This window comes from Bos indicus, chromosome 25 (genome assembly GCF_029378745.1).
Source record: "Bos indicus isolate NIAB-ARS_2022 breed Sahiwal x Tharparkar chromosome 25, NIAB-ARS_B.indTharparkar_mat_pri_1.0, whole genome shotgun sequence".
Lineage (NCBI taxonomy): Eukaryota > Metazoa > Chordata > Mammalia > Artiodactyla > Bovidae > Bos > Bos indicus.
The window spans coordinates 20425651-20446414 of NC_091784.1; the positions used below are offsets into that span (position 1 = coordinate 20425651).

The 20764-nt window shown below is 40.4% G+C and overlaps 1 protein-coding gene across 2 annotated transcripts in view; it reads left to right on the forward strand.

Annotated features, from left to right (window-relative positions):
* Window positions 1-13150, forward strand: part of LOC109578124 (phospholipid-transporting ATPase ABCA3-like) — a 269893-nt gene extending 256743 nt beyond the window's left edge. For both annotated transcript variants that reach the window (XM_019987123.2, XM_070779771.1), the window contains exons 27-31: window positions 4116-4303; window positions 5238-5408; window positions 5868-6058; window positions 12448-12521; window positions 12907-13150. In XM_019987123.2, coding sequence (XP_019842682.2) covers window positions 4116-4303; window positions 5238-5408; window positions 5868-6058; window positions 12448-12521; window positions 12907-13041 — 759 coding nt within the window. In that variant the 3' untranslated portion in view covers window positions 13042-13150. The remainder of the gene's footprint in view (window positions 1-4115; window positions 4304-5237; window positions 5409-5867; window positions 6059-12447; window positions 12522-12906) is intronic.
* The last annotated feature ends 7614 nt before the right edge of the window (window positions 13151-20764 follow it).

The following is a 20764-nucleotide window of genomic DNA, read 5'->3' on the forward strand; positions in this document are numbered from 1 at the left end:
TAGTATCAAGATAATGCTCATCTTATAGAAAGAATTAGAAAGTGTGCCTTTCTCTTCAGTTTTTAGAAGAGTTTGAGAGGGATGATACTTGTTCTTCCTTAAATGCTCAGTAGTATTTGCCAGTGAATGTCTGTAACAATATCTATGTATATGTCTGTAAATCTGTTAAATCTAGAGTGTTCTGTATATGTCTGTTAAATATAGTTGACTCATGGTGTTTTAATATCCTCTATTTCTTTACTTATGTTCCACTTCATCGTTCTATCCATTAATGAATGCAATACTGAAGTATTCCACTATTATTATAGAGCTGTTTATTTCTCCCTTCAATTTTGTCAGTTTTGCTTTTAATATATTTTATGGTCTATTGTTAGGTGATAGCTATTTATAATTATTACATTTTTTGCTGCACTGAAACCCTTATAAGTATATCATGTCCTTTGTATTTTGTAATCTTTTTTATATTTTAAGTCTCTTTTGTCTGATAAAAGCGTAACTACCCTGCTATTTTGTGTCGTGTTCTGCGCGCAGGTTGGAAAAGAATTTCCAGACATGAGACAGAATGAGAAGGAAATAAAGTTTATTAGATAGAAAGATGGTGTTAGAACAGTGGGCCAGCCCAAGGGAGAACTGACATTGAACAGGGGTCTTTAGTCCACTTTTATACCCAAGGTACAAGGAATGGGATAGGGGTCTTGTGGGTCATTTGCTGATCGGATGAAGCACGTATACTGGGTGGAGAGAAGAATAAGGCAAATACACCTTCTCCCTATGGGGTAGGAGGGGAGACAGGTTATAGTGGTCAGGAGGATTTGAAATCCACTAACAGTTACAACATGGGGGAGGGAAGGATGATAAGGGTCTGGTTTTTCCATTCCTGTATTCCAAGACCCTCCTTGGTTTTATCCACTCTTTCTTGGGTCACCACGTTTTGGTTACTATTTGCATGGAATGTCTTTTTCCCATCCTTTCACGCTCATTGTATTTGTTTCCTGGATTTAAAGTGAGTCTCTTATAACAAAATAACATATAATTAGACCGTGACTTTTAACCATTCTGCCAATCTCTGCCTTTGGATTGGAAAGTTTAATTTATACATTTAAAGTAATTATTGGTAAGACATGACTTATTTCTGACATTTTGCTGTTAGTTTTCTATATGCCTTACTGCTTTTTTGTTCTTCACTTCCTACATTATGTTCTCTTGTGTTAGGTCACTTATATTTTGTAGTAACATGTTTAAATTCCTTACGTATATCCTTTTATGCATATTCTATAGCTATTTTTCATTGTGGTTACTGTGTTGATTATATTTAACATCTAAAGTTATAACACTAATTGTATTTATAGCAGCATAACTTCAATAACAATTATTTTGCTTCTTTATAGTTCTGTCTCTACCCATTTTTTGCTGATGTCACAAAATTATATCTTTATACATTGTGTGAACAATGAATTAGTCTTTCATGTGCGTGCATGCTAAGTTGCTTCAGTTGTGTCTGACTCTTTGTGACCCCATGGACTGTAGCCCAGCAGGCTCCTCTGTCCATGGAATTGCCCAGGCAAGAATACTGGAGTGGGTTGCCATGCCCTTCTCCAGGGGATCATTCCAACCCAGAGTCTTTTACAATGATATGTAGAAAATAAAATGTGAATTTACAAAACAAAGTTTTGTAATTGTAGTTATAATTACTATTATACTAGTAATTTAAATATATATTGATCTCAAACCATGTAGAAAAAAATGAGTTATAAATTTATGTTATATTAGCTCTTATTAATAGTAATTGCTATATATTTACCTTAATTGAAATATTTATTCTTTCATATTGCCTTGAGTTACACCTTGATGTCCTGTAATTTTACCCTGCAAAACACCCTGTACCATTTCTTGGAGAGCAGATCTAACAGTAACAAATTCCCTCAGTCTTTATTAATCTGTGAATGCCTTAATTTTTCCCTTACTTTTGAAAGGTAATTTTCCCAGATATAGGATTTCTGTTGACAGTTTTTTAAAAGCACTTTGAGTATATTTGGCCCACTGCCTTTTGACCTCCAAAATTTCCGATGGGAAATCTGTTCATGATCTTATTGAGGATTCCATGTATATGATTGGTCTCATTTCTTTTACAGATTTCATGATTCTTTTTTTGTCTATGGTTTTGGAAAGCTTGATTTTAATGTGTCTTGGTGTGGTTCTCTTTGAATTCATCTCTTTTTAATTTCATTGATCTTCTTGGATGTCTGTATTCAAATGTGAGAAGTTTTAGTATCGTTTATTCAAATATTCTCTCTGTCCTTTTCTTACTCTCTTCTTCAGGACATCTACAGTGGCTATGTTCATCCACTTAATGGCTTCAAATGTACCTTAGGCTCAATCTACTGCTCTTTAATGCTTTTTGTTTTCTTTTTCATGTTCCATTGTCATAGCTTTGTCTGCTGATTATTCTGCCTACTCTAATCTGCCTTTGAATCCTTTTAGTGAATTTTTCATTTCAATTAGTTGTTGTACTTAACAATGCTAAAATTTATTTTAGTTTCTGTTTATAGTTTCTCTTTATTGATACTTCCATTTTGTTCATAAATAATTTTCTTGACTTTCTCCACATCTTTTTTTAATTCCTTGAACACCTTTAAGATAGTCACTTTAAAGTATCTGTCTAGTAGATTTACATCAGGTTTTTTTTTTTAGGGGTAGTGCCTGATTATTTATTTATTTTTAGATGGCTCATGCTTTCTTGTTGGTCTGCACCTCTACAATCAGAAGTAGCAATAAACAATTAGAGCACAGATGCCCTTTATTTGGAGGACAGAATCTTGTTTGCTCATCCTGTCTCCCCCTAGCGATGTAAAAGCTGCTTCAAGAACATATGCACTGAGATGACCCAGAGGGATGGTATGGGGAGGGAGGAGGGAGGAGGGTTCAGGATGGGGAACACATGTATACCTGTGGTGGATTCATGTTGATGTATGGCAAAACCAATACAATATTGTAAAGTAATTAACCTCCAATTAAAATAAATAAATTTATATTTTAAAATAATAATAATAAAAAAGAACATATGCACAAATGTGGCTTGGTGTGGGGGTGGAGGATGGTAGACACTAGTATGCTAACAGCTGAAACTGACTGCAATTAACCACAATTTACAGTCCAAATCTTCCCCTAGGAATTTGAAAGCTTTCAGTAGACTACAGAGTCCCAAAATAATTTTATTAGACAGAGATAAATTCTTGGTGCTCCCTACTCAGCTATCTTCCCAGAATTCTTTGAATCTGTTTTTCACAAATATGTTATTATGTTAATAATTTAATCATTGATTTACACTCATTTGTTACTCTGTTGTTTAAAGTGGCCTATATCCCATAGGTTCAAAATATTCTGCAAGATAAATTGAGCTTTTCAGCCCATGAATTAAGGATGTAGTCTTAGAAATTCATTTTGAAATATGAAAAATATTGAAGTTTCTAAAATATTTGTTTTATTATTGATTTTTACTTTAATTCCATGTTGTCAGATATTTTCTCTGAATATTATAAAATTTTTATAATATGTTCAGACTTCTTTTATGACTAATATATGACTAAAATAAGAGCTAGGATCCCAATTCTGCTCATTTGCAACTTAGATGATTCTCACAAAGTAATATTGCATATAACAGAGAGATGGAGGACCCCACTTATAGTCCATTTATCATCACTACCAAAAAGCCAGATATCACTGAGCCTAGACTAGCCCAGGCACTCCTTCTATGGCAGTCTTGGATTATGCAATCCTGAAATCCCTTGGGACTAAACTAATGAAGATTTATTAGAGAAAAGAAGATACCGAAGTTCAAAAATAGCCATCCAGTTATCAACGCTGGACATCACACTATTGATTTAGATCTCTTTTACTTTTTAGAGTTGTCAAAGTTTTAATTTTAATACATGACAATAGCTTACAACAGCAATGACTTTGTAATCACTGGGAAAGAAGTTATTTACTAAAGCTCTGGGTTATAACCTTCTTAGAGGCATGGGCTGGAAAGTGTCAGGTCTTCTATGTTATTTGTGTATACTATATGCTCAGTGAGATATAGTTGACTTATGTCCATCGTTGTTCTTTTATTTTAGGTAAGATCAAAAATTGGTTATTGCCCACAATTTGATGCCTTGCTGGATTACATGACTGCTCGAGAAATAATGATCATGTATGCCAGATTGTGGGGGATTCCTGAGACCAAAATTAACAATTATGTAAAGAAGTCAATGGAAGCACTGAATCTGGAATCCTATGCTGACAAGTATATTTACACTTACAGGTGAGATATTATACTGATGCTCTCATTGCAGCTAATATTGAGGAGCCTTCTGCTGATTCTGATCTTTGGAATCAGTGCCCACAATCTAGCCAGAGTTCCACTGACAAACAGAAGCAATGACTGGGAAATAATCTACTGCCTTGCCAGTAGTGGGATATCAGCAATAAAGCAGACCTAATTAGGCGTGCTGTGATTCATGGGGTCGCAAAGAGTCAAACACAACTGAGCGACTGAACTGAACTGAATTAGTATCACAATTTTCCCTTGCAGAGGTGAAACACAATCCTGGTTCAATCGCAAATGTAGTCATTGAATTTATAATGAATTATAAATGAAAGCATCTCTCTCTTTTATTCTCTGTTGTTCTTTGTCTCTCAAGGACCATGTGAAATTCTTTGTATTGGCTTGGTAAATATATTGTTTATATATCTGGGAATCTAAAGGAACTCTGGTAGATAAAAGTCACTTTTCTACATTTCAAATGAAAATGACTTGATTTATATATTTGCATTTGGATCTGATGCCTTGGCTGCGTGCATGCGTGTCCCACTCGTTGTTACCCTATGGACTGTAGCCCACAAGACTCCTCTGTCCATGAGGTTCTCCAGGCAAGAATACTGGAGTGGGTTGCCATGTCCTCCTCCAGGGGATCTTCCCGACCCGGGGATCAAACCCATGTCTCTTAAATCTCATGCATTGGCAAGCAGTTCTTTATCACTAGTGTGCCACATGGGAACCCCAATGCCTTGGTTGAATGACATGCAGTCAGCATTTTTAATATCTTGGATGTTTCCTATGACTCAGCATTTTGGAAATAATTTAATTGTTTCCTGTCAATAATGGATATACATTAAATATATGTTTTTAATGTATTCAATTACTGACACATATACCCATCTGTTTCTGCTTTCTCTCTCCTTCCTTAACTATGAAGTGGAGGAAACAAACGTAGGCTGAGTACTGCTATTGCTCTCATGGGAAAGCCCTCAGTCATCTTCCTAGATGAACCATCAACTGGTATGGACCCAGTAGCCCGGCGCCTACTCTGGAATGCAGTGACACGGACACGTGAAAGTGGCAAAGCAATCATCATAACATCCCACAGGTGCAGCTCACTGGGAGGCTCGGTTAAGGGTTAGAAGAGTTATAATGGTATGACCTATGGGAAGGAGTTTTCATTGAGAGGAGAGGGCAGGAAGTTCAGGAACTGTTCCACTTGAGGATTTGGTCTTTTAGTACTTTAAAAAAAATTAAAGTGCAGTTGATTTACAATATTATATTAGTTTCAAGTGTGCAACTTAGTGATTCAATATTTTTATAGATTATACTCCATTTAAAGTTAGTAAAAATATTGGCTATATTCCATGTGCTGTACATTATATCCTGTGGATTATTTTACGACTTTGAGTTTGAAAATATCTCCATTTGCCATGATGTTGATGAGGGGGAGATAAAACTTCCATTTTCAAAGAGGGTCACAAAATACTGGCTATTTGAACTATAGAATATCTTCTGATAGAGATTTTTTAAAACTTCACATCATTTTGGTGTTTTGTTCTACTAGTATGGAGGAATGCGATGCTCTTTGTACTAAGCTGGCCATCATGGTGAAGGGAAAGTTTGTGTGCCTGGGCAGCCCTCAGCATCTCAAGAACAAATTTGGCAATGTTTACATTCTAAAAGTCAAGATCAATATTGATGAAAATAAGGACAAATTAGAGCACTTTAAAACTTTTGTTGAAACAGCTTTTCCAGGTAAACTTGGTTGGTTGGGTTAGCTTTGATATAGATGTGTTAAACCATATTTATTGTTCTCACCATCCATATGCTGTATATCTCCAGTAACTATTTCTTGTGAATTATTGATATTAATTGCCCTTCCATGTTGAATTATTTTTGGAATGCTTGTTCTTTTAAACTTTTTATGTTTGGTTATGCTCAGAAGTTTGCACAAAGAACAGAAATATTCACCAATATCTTGGTGTATATTAACTAGTAAGGTAGTTGTGACATTAGAGCTGTCCATATGACCTATATACCTAAAATCATGTTTGAACATAATTCTCAATTTTTAGTAAATAGAACCTGTATTAGTTCACTAGGGCTGCTATAATAAGATACCACAGACTGACTGGCATAATGGCAGAAATTTATTTTCTCACATTTCTGAGATTAGAAGTTCAGAATTAAGATTTCAGGAGGTCTGGTTTCTCCTGAGGGCTCTCTTTTTGGCCCGCAAATGGCCTCCTTCTCTCGCTGTGTCATCAGACAGCTTTTTTTCTGTGTGTATCCATGCCTGGTGTCTCTTACTCTCCTTATAAGGACATCAGTCACAGTAGATCCAGGTATCACCCTTATGATCTCATTTATCATTAATTACTTCCTTAAAAGACATATGACCAAACACAAGCAACTGGGGTTAGCGCTTCAGCAAATGAATTTGGTGGGGGTGGGAGTGGGGGATGGGAAATGACACAATTCTTTCCATAATATCACTCATGAAAAGTTTTAAGGTTTTTTACCTCACACTGAATATATAACTGTGGTCTTTTGCTGTCCCAGTCAGGATATGAAACTGAAATTCAAACAAGAACCACTAAGCTTTCTTCTCCTTAAGCATTTTTTTTACTATATGGTACAATGCCAGAGACAGCAATTATTTCTTTCTATCTCTTATCTTTCCTTCCTAAATATAAAGAAGAAACATGGTAAGACTTTTATTAATTCTGCTTTTTCATCTTAGTTTCCATTCTGCTATGCTGAGCAAAATATCACAGATATCCCCCTTGTGTGTCAGGCTGAGGAGTTGGAAGTTTATCTTCCAAGCAATAGAAAACAGCCTAATTGATTACACAGTAAGAATGGAGAGCAGAAAATAAAAAGAAATAGAAGGTAGAGCAGATCTGGGGGAACAGATGTATGGGAAATAGAACTATCTCAGTGTTGTTATTAATAGTCTATTAAGAAGTTTAATACTCATTTATGCATTCATTCAGCAAATATTTCTGAGACATAGTGCCTACATCACTACAAAGAAAAGCTATGAACAGAAAGTCTCATTTACTGTGTGCTGTCCTAACAACTTTCTCTAGGACAAGTCTTAAAGAAGAGACACTAAACATCAGAGACCTATAATTGAGGATGTGGACACAAAAGCTTTAATAGAAATGTGGGTTTGAGGAACATTTTCAACTGAAGGTGGCTGTTCCTTGCCTTATTATATTTGCATCCACCTGTGCCATGACATAAATAAAATATTTAAATCAATGATATTCACATTATACCTGCCAGCAGTTGAATGGAAAATAAGTTATGGAATAATCATATACCAGATTGCCACTGTGCAGAAGGGGAGATGAGTGAAATAACTATATATAACAGCATGAGTCAAACTTATAATATTGAGAATGATATAAAGATGGCAACATAGGTCATTCCCAACATCAGTTGGGAAGATCATATTCATAAGAAGACCAACTAGTAACTATCTGTAGACAAGACACCATTATGAAAATCCCAGAACCTGGAGGTAAGGTTGAAGCAACCTCCTGGGCAATAGAAACCAAGAGAGCTATGAGAAGGGTAAGAGGAGGAGCTATACACTGACTGTATCAACCCTCCCTTAGACCTGCAGTTTCTCCACTTTGGAAAAGAGAGTCAGTGGTGTTCATCAGGTCCCCCAGGGTTGCAGAATGCTTCTTCAGAGGCCCAGTTGGGTCTTAACTCTCAAGGGTCACTGGGTGAACCTGTGAGACTTTACCACTGGAGACTATGTAAAGACAGAGAAGAGGGCTGGTGCTTCAATCACTAAGCACTCAGATCTTAGAAAAACCACATTCTTTCTTGCAGCAGCATTGGAGTAGAGTTCCAGGCCAATGGCTCTGCTCATCTGCAAAGCTGAATTGGTGGCCATGTCTGGTGTGAGAGCTTGGAGGGTACTTCTACCATATTTGAGTTCCTAGCCAATTAGCTGTACCAGGGGTAGAGTCATTCTATAGCCCTGCTGACTAGAGAAGTAGATTCAAAGCCCCTGACCATCTGCTGAGTATAGCCTCTAGTTTCCTCCAACCAGGAAACCTGGCCAGAGAATTTAGGAAGAACCATGGAACCCAACCTATAGCTGCACTTTGGCCTTATCTGACCAAAGAGCTCAAAGGGCAGGTCTGCCTGATGTGGGTCCCCAGCCAACAAACCCTATCAGCTATGGGGCCTGTTCCATGGCCCTATCTAGGAAGAGAAGCAAATTCACAGCTCTACCCAACAGCTGAGTATAGCTTCCAACTCACCTGACCAAGAAGCCTGGCCAGTGAATTTGGGCATCTGTTAAGCCCATTCTACAGACATGCTTGGTTGGGAGCCAAACCAACAGTCTTGCCCAACTGTTAAGTATAGCCTCTGGCCTTACATCACCATGATGGCCTTGGATGGCCTTGGAATCTAGCCTATGATATTGCCCGCCTGCAGAGCCCAAATTATAGCGTTGCTCAATTGCTGAACACAGCATATGGATTTGCTCATGTAAAAAGTCCAGTCAGTGACTCTGCTCATTCATAGCATAACCTAGGGCCTGACTTGAAGACAGAGACCAGACAGTGACCCTGTCTGACCACAGAGTACAGTCTCGAGCCCATACAACTGTGGAATATAACTGGCGGCCCTCTTGAAAGTAGCCCAGCCTGTAGCCTTAGCCAGCAATGAAGCACAACCAACAGCCTACTAGACTGTGAAGGCTAGCCTACAGTCCTACCCAACTTTGAGTGCAGTTTACTTTCCAGTATAATCATGAGCACAGCGTGAAGCCTCATCTAACTATAAAGCCCTGTCTGTGGCTCCACCTGAATGTAGAGACCAGAAATTGGCACCATCCAGTCAAGGAGCACAATATGAACCCTTCCCCCAAGAGCAATTGTGTCCACCCCATATGTAGCCTTGCCCAATCATGGAGTCAAAGAATGGTCCTACCCTGCCAGGGAGCACAGCCTGTACCTCAATAGGCCAGAGGTGATTACAGATCTCAGTTAATGTTACCACTAGACTGTGAAGTAGTAGCCTGTAGTCATGAGTCTTGCCCATCCAGGGAGCCTATCCAGCCGCCATGCATGAACAGCTTAGCTGAAAGGTCAGTTCAGCCACAGAAATCAGACAGCAGCCCTGCCCATCCACCCACCTTCAACCTCAGATCACAGGCAGTGTACTTGCCCAAGCCAAGACCCTGTTAGCAAGACTGCCTGCCCCTGGATGCTGCCACACAAACGGTCCAAACCTCTAGCTGAGCTGATGAGTGAAGGTGTGTCCCTGCTGAAGTGAGTCTGTAAACTCTACAAGAGGAGACTACTTATCAAAAGTGGATACAAACTCAAGGAATCAAGGACCACAGAGAGTCAGGTATATATAACACTACCCAAAGAAACTAATGAAACTCCTTAAAGAAATGGAGATCTATGGGCTGTCTGCCAAGGAATTTAGAACAATCCTTTTCAAGATGTTTAATGAACTATATGAACACACAGACAACCAAGTGAAATTAGTTGTACAATGCAAAAAGAAAATGAAAAATACAACAAGAAGAAAAAATAGGCACCATAAAAAAGCCCAAACAGAAATCCTAGAACTGAAAATATAATGACTAAACTGAAAAATTCAGCAGATTCAACCAATCAGAAGAAAGAATTAGTGAACTATGAGATAGGTCATTTGAAATTATCCAATCGGAGATGCAAAAAGAATGAAGAGTGATTAAAAGATGAAGAAAGCTGACAAAATTTACAGGGCACTATAACAGAAACAATTTATATTTTATGGAAATCCCAGAAGGAGAAGAAAAAAGGACTGAAAGTCTATTTAAAGAAATAATAGCTGAAAATTTCCCAAACTTTGGGAGGGATATGGATTTTCAGATTCATGAAGCCCAAAGAACTCCAAATAGTTGAACCAGAAAGGGGCTAAAGAATATTGTAATAAATTTGTCAAAAGTCAAAGACAAAAAGCAGGAGAAAAGTAATTTGTCAAACAAGGGAACCCCATTAACCTATCAGCAGATGTCTCAGTGGAAAATTTTCAAGCTGAGAGAAATTGAAAATATATATTCAAAATACTGAAAGAAAAAATGTCAACCAACAGTACTATAACTGGAAGAGCTATCCTTCAGATGAAGCCCAGGAAAAGATGAAGCCTGCTTAAGTTTATTAAACTCTCCAATCAAAAGACAGACATTAGTCGAATGGATAAAAACACATGGACCCATAAATTTTGTCCATATAGTTAGCTGGAGTCCCAAACTCTCTGAATATGGAGGAAGTCATTTTCTTCTTTCTTTTCATTAAGAAAATGTTTTCCAGAGGCCTCACACTGAACCCATTCCAGTTTAAGTTGGACCTAGTCTGACTCTGAATTGGAGAAGGAAGTGGCAACCCACTCCAGTGTTTTTGCCTGGAGAAACCCAGGGACGGCGGGGCCTGGTGGGCTGCCGTCTATGGGGTCGCACAGAGTCGGACACGACTGAAGCGACTCAGCAGCAGCAGCAGCAGCAGCAGCAGCAGCCTGACTCTGAACCCAGTTTGGTTGTTGACAGAGAGCTAATGATGTTTAAGTCAGATCCAGTCCAACTCCATACCCAGTCAGGTTAAAAAAGGAAAAAAACAGAAACCTCAAATCAAGTTACAGAGCTCTTGACAGAAAAGCTAGGAACTCGGATATCCAAGAGGGACTTACTTAATACCTTCAGGTCCAGTGAGAAAGTAGTGAAAACGAAAGGCTCAGCGAGTACCTACATCTGGTTGCACTTTGCTCATAGAGCCATTGGGCATCCTTTTGGATCCCACTTTACTTCCCTGGTGGCTCAGACAGTAAAGAATCTGCCTGCAGTGCAGGAGACCAGACTGATCCCTGTGTCAGGAAGATCCCCTAGAGAAGGGAATGGCAATTCATTCCTGTATCCTTGCCTGGAGAATTCCATGGATAGCGGAGCCTAGCAGGCTACAGTTCAAGGGGTCACAAAGAATCAGACATGTCTGAGCAACTGACATTTTCACTTTTTTCACTTTCACTTTGATGTCGGAACTACTCATCTGATGCATACCAAAAATTTTCAAGAGTTTATCAGAGTGTACATTGATTCTAATTGGGCATCACCAAACCAAAGGTGGTTAGGAGGTCTCCACAGACAGGAATTAGGGGAGAGATGTTTATAGAGAAGACATGGGAAAAGGTAAGGAAATATTTGATTTGCTAGAGCTTAAGCAGTTGCCTTATTTGGGGAAACATAGTTGGCTCTTTGTGATTGGTTGTTCTTAGAGTTGATTTCCTCAGATTCAAGTACATTTGCTTTGGCTTAGGTTTTTATTTCCTTACATAGACTATCAAGGAATTAGAGCCACCTCAGTCTAATGGCTTCCTAGTTTGATTATATTAACATATTTAAAATATTTAAAATCTCAATTAATTTGCTGCTGCTGCTAAGTCACTTCAGTCGTGTCCCACTCTGTGCGACCCCATAGACGGCAGCCCACCAGGCTCCGCTAAATTTTAATAACTTACAAAATACAATGATAAGCATAAACAAATATGTTTGTTCTAAATCTGGAAAGTATACCACTTCTTCCCCCAACTTGCACCAGAGGATTCTTATTCACTTAAAAAAGAACATACAGCCTGACTTTGGTGGTTTATATGTATGATTTCCTCTTTAACCTAGCATAGGATCATAAGAATAGCAAGAAAGTCTCTTCTCTCTTCCCCAGGAAACACGCTGTACATACATGTTCATAAAGCCAGAATGAAAATCCCACCCATTTATATTCTCAGCCCTATGTTCAGGGATTACATCTTACAGCATTAGAATTTTAGAAGGCTCAAGTTTCATCCTTTAGACATGTGAGTTGACAACATTTTGTGCCTGAAAGTCTGTCCTCGATAATTCCTGAAAATCCATAAAACAAAGCCTACTGCACCAGGAATAAATCTGCTGAAGAAATTAACTGTATCGTGTATAGTAAAGAGGTAGGCTTTTGGATTACATCCCTTTTTTTACTAGCCATATCTATTTACGCCTCTGTTATACATATAATTAAGCTGATGTATCAGTATTTTGACATTTAAAAAGCAATATGCAAAATTACGTATCTATCCTATCTTTTCTTTCTCAGGTAGTGAATTAAAAGATGAGAATCGAGGGATCATTAACTACTACGTTCCCAGCAAGAACAATAGCTGGGGAAAGGTGAATGTAGAAACCATGCCCTTCTGATATTATCATATGTTAAGAGAAAACTAAAGCATTTGGGATTTGGTCTTATGAAATGGGCTATAGGAGGAGCAGAGACTTTAGGTTACTTTCAATGGTCCAAGGAATTCATTTTAATTAAGTCAGATTTCCACCTTTAAGTCCCACTTTTTGTCTATATCCATCAAGAGAATGGAGACAGAGACCTGCTTCTTCTCAAATTCTCAGTGATGTCTGTTATCTCATCCCCCCCTTTTGTATCTTTTGTCCTCCACCATTAACTTGCCAGCAGTTGGAGGAAATGTAGGAGAGGGTCATCTGGGTGGTGGGCTGGAAAGGAGGACTGAAATGGTAACTGTACTTTATGTTGTTGCTGTTAAAGATGTTTGGTATTTTGGAGAAAGCTAAAGAAGAATTCAATTTAGAAGACTATTCCATCAGTCAGATAACGCTGGAACAAGTCTTCCTGACTTTTGCTGGCAGTCAGAACCCAGAAGTTGAGAAAAAAGAGTCTTGAGACTCACTTGCAACTAGTAATCCTACGCGTTCCTTAGACTACTCTCTACTACACTTGGATACAGAGAAGGGCATCCCTGTGAGTGTATATCTTGGTATAAATATATTTATGTAATAAAGAGTTCTTCAAAGGAAACATATGTTCCTTCTTCATAGACTTACAGTAGTGGCTTGTGATTCTAGTATGTGCAAATCTAAAGATATTTAGTGAAATTTCTATTTTCTCTCCTAGAAATATGAAACAACATCATTTATCAGAGTGGGGACAAGGGCCTTGTCCTGAGTATTTTGAATATCTGAAAAGAAACATTCAGAAATGATGGAGATGTCAGAATGGTACAGCCTAGAGAGCAATGGTTTTACATTTTAGCAGTTGATTTATAGATAAGAAGAAGATAAAGCCTGGAACAAAAATCACCTTTTTCATAGATAAAAACACACACAAATAGACACACCAATTTTCTGCCAAAAGAGTCCATTTAAATTAATATCAAAGTTTATGGGGGTAAATTGTGTATTTCCAAAACTCAAGCCAACATTCTACGTTTGTAAAAGGATATTTGCACTAAGGGGCTTTCCAAGTTTCCCTAGAGATAAAGAACCTGCCTGCCAATGTAGGAGACATAAAAGACATGGGTTCGCTCCCTGGGTCAGGAAGATCCCTTGGAGGAGGGTACGGCAACCCACTTCAGTATTCATGCCTGGAGCATCCTGTGGACAGAGGACCCTGGTGGGCTACGGTCCATAGCGTCGCAAAGAGTGGGACACAACTGAAGGGACTGAGCACACACAAATGCATTTGCAATAAGAACATTTAGAGTTCAAGAAAGGAAGCAGACCATTCTTTAAGAAGTGTCCTTTCTTTTCTATTCTTGGCATACCTCTTATTTAGAAAGAAAGAAAGAAAGAAGGCGAAATGAGGTGTAGAGAGAGGGAGATAGCATATTCTAATTCATGTTTAGGCAGTTGGAGTTCCCCCATAAGCAACATGAGAAATCTAATCACTTCTGCAGAATCACAGGCAGATGAATAGAGAAGTAGGATGATCCTCCTCAAACTGCAAGATAGAGTCAGTGAAGCTGTTCTATTGCGGAGTGCATGGAGGTGCAGGGCTTTTTTTTTTACTCTTCAGTTGAATTTGTGACTGTATTGTTTCTGTTTTATGTTTTGGTTTTTTGGCCTCAGGCATGTGGGATTTTAGCTCCCAGACCAGTGATCAAACTTGAACTCCCTGCACTGGAAGAAGTCTTAACCACTTGACTGCCAGGGAAGTCCCCCAGGTATAGGTTTTTATATCCTCAATTGGATATTGTAATTAATATCTAGAAGCTATTCTCTGTACTGTTTTTAAAATTTACATAACTTTCTCTGGGTTCCATTCCAATACCTGCCATTAATCTCTGACCAGTGACTTCAGTAATTACAAACTTTGTTTCCCAGACTGGCCATCTTTAGAAGGGAAAGGGAACTCGTTTTGTTTAACCTTTTACTTACATCTTGTCTTCAAGTTGGCTTCAATAATGACTCTTTAAAATATTCTTCTAGTCTAATAGGAAGAGAGAGGCTTTATCACCTATCCTATCTCTTCATCCTTCAACAAGAAACAAACAAACAAATGTGTCAATTCCTCTACTAAGCACTTTACATACATAGGATCATTTAATCCCATGACACCCTCTGAGATAGGAAGTGCTATTATTGTCCTCATTGGGAGGCTCAGAAGGGTTATCAGTGTCCCTAGTAAGAATTAGGAAACCACACAACAATTTGAACAGGGAAAATTAAAAGAATTGTTAACCATAACAGGGATTAGCTATAAGAAAGTAAAGAGAACCCCCGAGACTGTCCTATGGCTGAGGTAAAATGTTCTGTTTGATTAGTTGGTCAGTCGTATCTGACTCTGCAACATCAAGGACTGTAGCCTGCCAGCCTCCTCTATCCATGGGATTCTCCAGGCAAGAATACTGGAGTGGGTTGCCATGCTCTCCTCCAAGGGATCTTCCCAACCCAGGGATCAAACCCAGGTCTCCCACATTGCAGGTGGATTCTTTACCATCTGAGCTACCAAGGAAGCTCAAGAAATACTGGAGTGGGTAACCTATCCCTTCTCCAGGGGAACGTCTCAATCCAGGAATCCAACCGAGGTCTCCTGCATTGCAGGCATATTCTTTATCTATCTGAGCCACCAGGGAAACACATAAAACTTGGAAGATGGTTCCTCCCCAAGGAAAGGTTTAATTGTGGCTCAACTGATCCCGTGAGGAAGTTCACTGTCCCTGGACCAAGGCTATTCCACACCTGCTGAGCAAGCAGGAATTACTGCTCCCAGTACAGGCAGCTGAGGCTGGCCAACAGGAACCATGGCTAGATCTGGCAAGCAGGAAACTCTCCTCTGGGTTGTTGGCAGCCGGGTGCTAAGAAGGGTAACCTCTGTGAATCACTGGGAATTCACACTTAATACCATGGCTGGGGTGGGGTGGGGTGAGTGTCACGAAATGTCCTCCACATCCACTGCTGGCAGCGACAAGGTAAGAGCAAGAAGAATCTAAGAGAAAACACTTATCACGAATAGAAGTCCCTCTTCTGCAGTATTTCTCCGGCGACCTCTCCTGACAAAGTTAACCTGTCATTCAAGAACCCAGATCTATTTGGCGTTTGAGAGGCAGTAAATTGATACCTGGCACAGCAGGAGAGAGAGGATTTGCCCTCCAACAGTCAGAATTCAAAACCTATGATTCGCTACGCTACACTGGAGCTGGGCATTCAGGTGGGGTCAGCCAAGAGAAGCAAGCATGAGTGAAACCGGGGAGCAGGAGAAAGGTTTGGAGGTTAGGTGAACCCAACGCCTAGAGGGTCAGGGCATAGCTCAATGTGCGGAAGGTGGAGGGGTGGGCTGGGCTGAGCCATGCACTCTGGAGAAAGGGCCCCTTGGCGGCCTGTCCTGCACCCGCTGCAGGATATTGCAGACTGGGGTGCTTTGGGATGGCCAACCGCGGAGGGTTTAGGACTTTGCGCCTGTGCCTTGCCTCTGAAAATTGCCTGTTTAACCTCCACAGAGCCAGGGGTGGCGGGGGACGGTCAGCGACAGACTCTCGTTAACCTTCCTGCCTTAAGCCACCGGTTCTGCTGAGGGTGACTTTGATGAGGGAGCGGGGAGCCCGCGAATTACAAGATTATGGGGTTGTCCAGTAGGGTCCAGAGGCGAGGAACCTGGAAGAGCAAGCGAAAGGGTGTGGAGATAGGGCCTTCAGGGTCTGGGCGGTGTGCGAGAGACGTTGGGGGGACGGGGTGCAGTGCTCAGAGAGGGGAGGAAGGGGAAGGCTGGCGGGTGCTGGGGAGGTGGGCAGATCAAGGGGGTCGCTCTCCGGCTGCGGGTCTGGACGAGCTGGGGTCTAGGGTCTGTGGGGGCTTGCGCTGGGAAGGAGCGGAGACAGCACACACAGGTTCCTCTGATCAGCCGGTCCTCAACGGGCAGTGGCAACAAGCGGGAGCTAAGGAGGTTGCGGAGGGCCTTGGGAGGAGGCACCGCGCAGGTTCTACTTGCGCTGGGGTGTGGCAGAGACGCTTCTGAGGTCTGAGTGGTGAGTGCCCAGGACCTCCCTTTCTTTCCCTCTCCAGTCCCGTCGCTTGGGCGAAACTGCCCAGGTACCCACCCCCCAACCCCTCGCCCAACAAAAACATGACAGACAAGTACCCAAAATAAAAGACTTACTCGTACCCCCAAACACACGCTAGAGCTCACCAAGACAAATTAAACAAAAACATACTCTTAGGAATTTTCTTTTGGTTGTGCTAAGTATTTGAAAGAAAAGGCTTTGGAAGCAAATGTTTTGGTGCCAAACTGGGCTAATCCAGAATTTATTTGCAGACTGTCTTAGTCAACTTGTGCTGCTGTAATAGAATAACATAGACTGGGGGACTTCTGAACAACAGAAATTTATTTATCACAGTTCTGAATGCTCAAGACTCTGTGAAGATCCTTGTCTGATGAGCGCCCAGTTCCTAGACAAGGTGTCTGCTTGACGTATCTTCACATGGTTGCAGGGGGCAAGGAAGCTCTCAGGGGTCTGTTTCATAAAAGCACTAATCCAAATTTCCCACCTCCTGATTGGATCACAGTGGGGTCAGAATTTCAACATAAGAGTGTTGGGAGTACACAAACATTCAATTTACATAATAACCTAAGGAAAATTATTTGATTTTCCTAGGCATCAGTTTCCTCATCTATAGGAGAAAGGATACTACTTGTACCCATCTTAGAGAGTTATTGCAATAAATTGCCAGAACATACTTCAGTAAACAGCAGAAAGGAGAGTGGGAGTTGTAGTGGGAATTCCTAATAATGTACTTCCACAGCCTTGAGAAATTTCACAGAAATTGCACCTGGAAAAGCAGCATATATTAAGAAACTGTGTTTTTCTTGAGAAAAATCTCCTTGTTACAAACCCCAAGGCCAGACCCAGAAGGGAGTATGACTTGGATCATGAAATCATGGACCTTGGAACACCAGGTCGGCGTCAGGAGTGAATGCTGCCTACATACTTGGTGACTGTCCCCAAGACTAGCCCAGAAGGGAATGGCCTGGGGTAAAAACAAGGAGATCTGGACTATGTCAGTGTAGTGTCTTGGGAAAGATAAGATCAAAAAAGTCTTGTAGTCTACAACCAGGAGTAAAAGCTGGACTCAAAGTGGACTCTGCACCTCAGTCCTTTAAAGGCTGCAGGTCCCCTGACCCATTGCACCAGATTTCATGTTCTGTCTTCATTCTCGTCGCTTGCTCCTGGATGATTAGGGCGACAGTTACTTGCTACAGGTAGTTCATTTATCTTAGTTTTCCTATGTGAAATAAAAATTGCACAGAACAAAGTTAAAACAGGCAAGGAAGACTCTGCAAAGTTACTGGAATAGGGACATGAGGGCAGATCTCAGTGTGAGCTTAACTCTGCTGAAACAAAAGGGTTGGAAAGGGCTGGAATGAAATAGTGGGAAAGGGCTGGAGGACTTCAGGGAGGAGATTTTCAAGAGAAAGTGGTTAGGTCATCTGTACCAACTGAAGCTGGCTCCCAACCTCCTGGGAATAGGGGTTCTATCTTTCTTGACTGCATTTTAAAGGATGACTCCTAGGTCCTTAAGAAAGACACTTTGGGGTTGTAAAATAGGAAAGAGTTTCATTTTTAAGAGTTACATATATCTTAAAGACACAGAAAGAATTCATAATTACAAGTTTTCTAAAGAAAATGCTTTTTTGAAAAAAGGAAGGTCAGTCTGTAGAACCAGGAGAGCCTGATTAAATTTTAGTCAAGCTCACAGGCCACCTGATGCAAATACCTGATTCATTGGGAAAGACCCTGATGCTGGTAAAAATTGAAGGCAGAAGGAGAAGAGGGTAACAGAGGATGAGATGGTTGGATGGCATCACCAATGTAATGGATATGAACTTGGGCAAACTCCAGAAGATGGTAAGGAACAGGGAAGCCTGTTGTGCTGCAGTCCATGGGGTCACGAAGAGTCAGACATGATTTGGCTACTGAACAACAACAGTAACAACAAGCTCACAGGAACATTGAGGCCATCTTGGTCACTGTATTTTATGCAGAGTGTGAAGAAGACTTTTATTTTTTTAAAATCTGTATTTTAGTGTAATTAAGAAAGATACTATGTTTCATTTAGAAGAGGAAATAAGATAGTTTAATGGCTATCAGGACTGTATAAAATGTAATTGCTTAATTTTCAGTGATTTTTTTTTTTTAGTAATTGTTCTTTTGGGCCCACGCTTAGGTTGCATGAAAATTTTTCAGACACTTTGGTTTCATGCCCCTTCTACCTCCTCACCCTTTCTCAATGCTCCAGGGTTGCATCCAAGTTTTGGGGAGCAGGAGCAAGAATGCATGCCAGAGTCCAGCTCCAGCAGCCAGGGAATCAGCCTGAAGGGGTGAGCAGTGTCAGCGGACGATGATGTAGTCTCTGACTCATAGTATGGAACTACGTGTTTATTTCAAGCTTCAGGCTCTCTTTTATACTTTGACAAAAGCATTAGGTCAGAGGTTTGACATTTTTCGTTTCCCCCACCCAGATTTACTGTACTTAACTTGTGATTACATTGTAACTCATGCTACCTTCCTCAGTTTATTTCTTATCTTTCTAAATCCTGTTTGCTCCTAGCATCTTAAGATCACTATCTCCTAAAAAGGCTTCTAGCTATTCTTAATTATTCTTAAACCCTAAACTCAGCAATTTTCTTTTGCCATAAATATTTCCCTCACAAACAAGTCTCAGATAACAATCCTTCCCATGGCCTCAAGCTGTGGCCTACGTACTCATCCTGGGACATTCTTTGTAAAGATCCTTGAACAAATGTCAATGGTTATTTTACGGATTATTTTCTGGGCACAACTGTAGAAGGCTTTGTGCCTTCTCATGCTTCTCTCAAGCACCTTAACATTCTTTCCAGCCAACTCAACCAAAGAAAGAAAAGAACAAGTCAGAATCACAAGGCCTAACTCCTTCATCCCAGGGCCATGCCTGCGAGATGAGGAGAGGGGGTTGGGGCCATGCCTCCATTTTGTCAATAATGCCTAACGTAGCTCCCGACAAATGCATTTAGTATTTAGGATGTCAAAAGTCCAAGAATATTAGAAGTAAAACCATTGAGTCACCAAAATCAGTCATCAGTGAATTTGTAAAATTTATTGTGCACACACCAAAAAGACAGTTCATGAACAAGGAACACTCAATCTAAAACATGGAATGAATCGGAAGTATTGTTTTAAAGAAGATAGTGAGAGGGGCTTCCCAGGTGGTGCTAGCTGTAAAAAAAAAAAAAAAAAAACCCACCTGCCAATGCAGGAAGATATGAGAGACTGCAGGTTTGATTCCTGGATTGGGAAGATCCCCTTGAGAAGGGCATAGCAACCCACTTCAGTATTCTTGCCTGGAGAATTCCATGGACAGAGGAGGCTTGCAGGCTGTAGTCCACAGGGTCACACAGAGTTGGACACAACTGAAGTGACTGAGCACACACTCATGCATATAGTGAGAAGGCTTCCCAGGTGGCACACAATAAGGAATCTGCCTGCCAGTGCAGGAGAAGCAAGAGACATGGGTTCGATCCCTGGTTTGGGAAGATTCCCTGGAGTAGGAAATGGCAATCTGCTCCAGTATTCTGACATGGAAAAATCCATGGACAGAGGAGCCTGGCAGGGTACAATCCATGGGGTCACAAAAAGTTGGACACGATTGAGCAACTGAGTACAGACACACAGGGAGTGAGAAGGCAGTAACTGATTACTTTTCACAGTGATTGGTTAGAATTTCCTAGAAAGATAGTGTGTGCATGGCCAGTCATGTCTGACTCTATGACCCTATTTATTGTAGCCCTCCAGGATCCTGTGGCCATGGGATTTTCCCAGCAAGAATATTGGAGTGGGTTGCCATAATGACACCTTGAGCTAAGCAATGCATTTTTCTTATGGAAATGTTTATCTTAAGCTATGTTAATGTACTATGCATTTACCCTAGACTCTATCTTCACGTTGGTTCCACCTAAAGGCTCAGCTTTAGGCTCAGAACAGACTTGACAAACCAGTATGTTATACTCATACATTGTTCTCCTAATCGATGTTTATGAAACTATTTGTATGGAAATCCACCTTTCTTCAAGACTCATGTCAATCATTTTATGGCCCAGGATGACTCACCTGGTGCCATTCTCTGAGTTTTGAGAC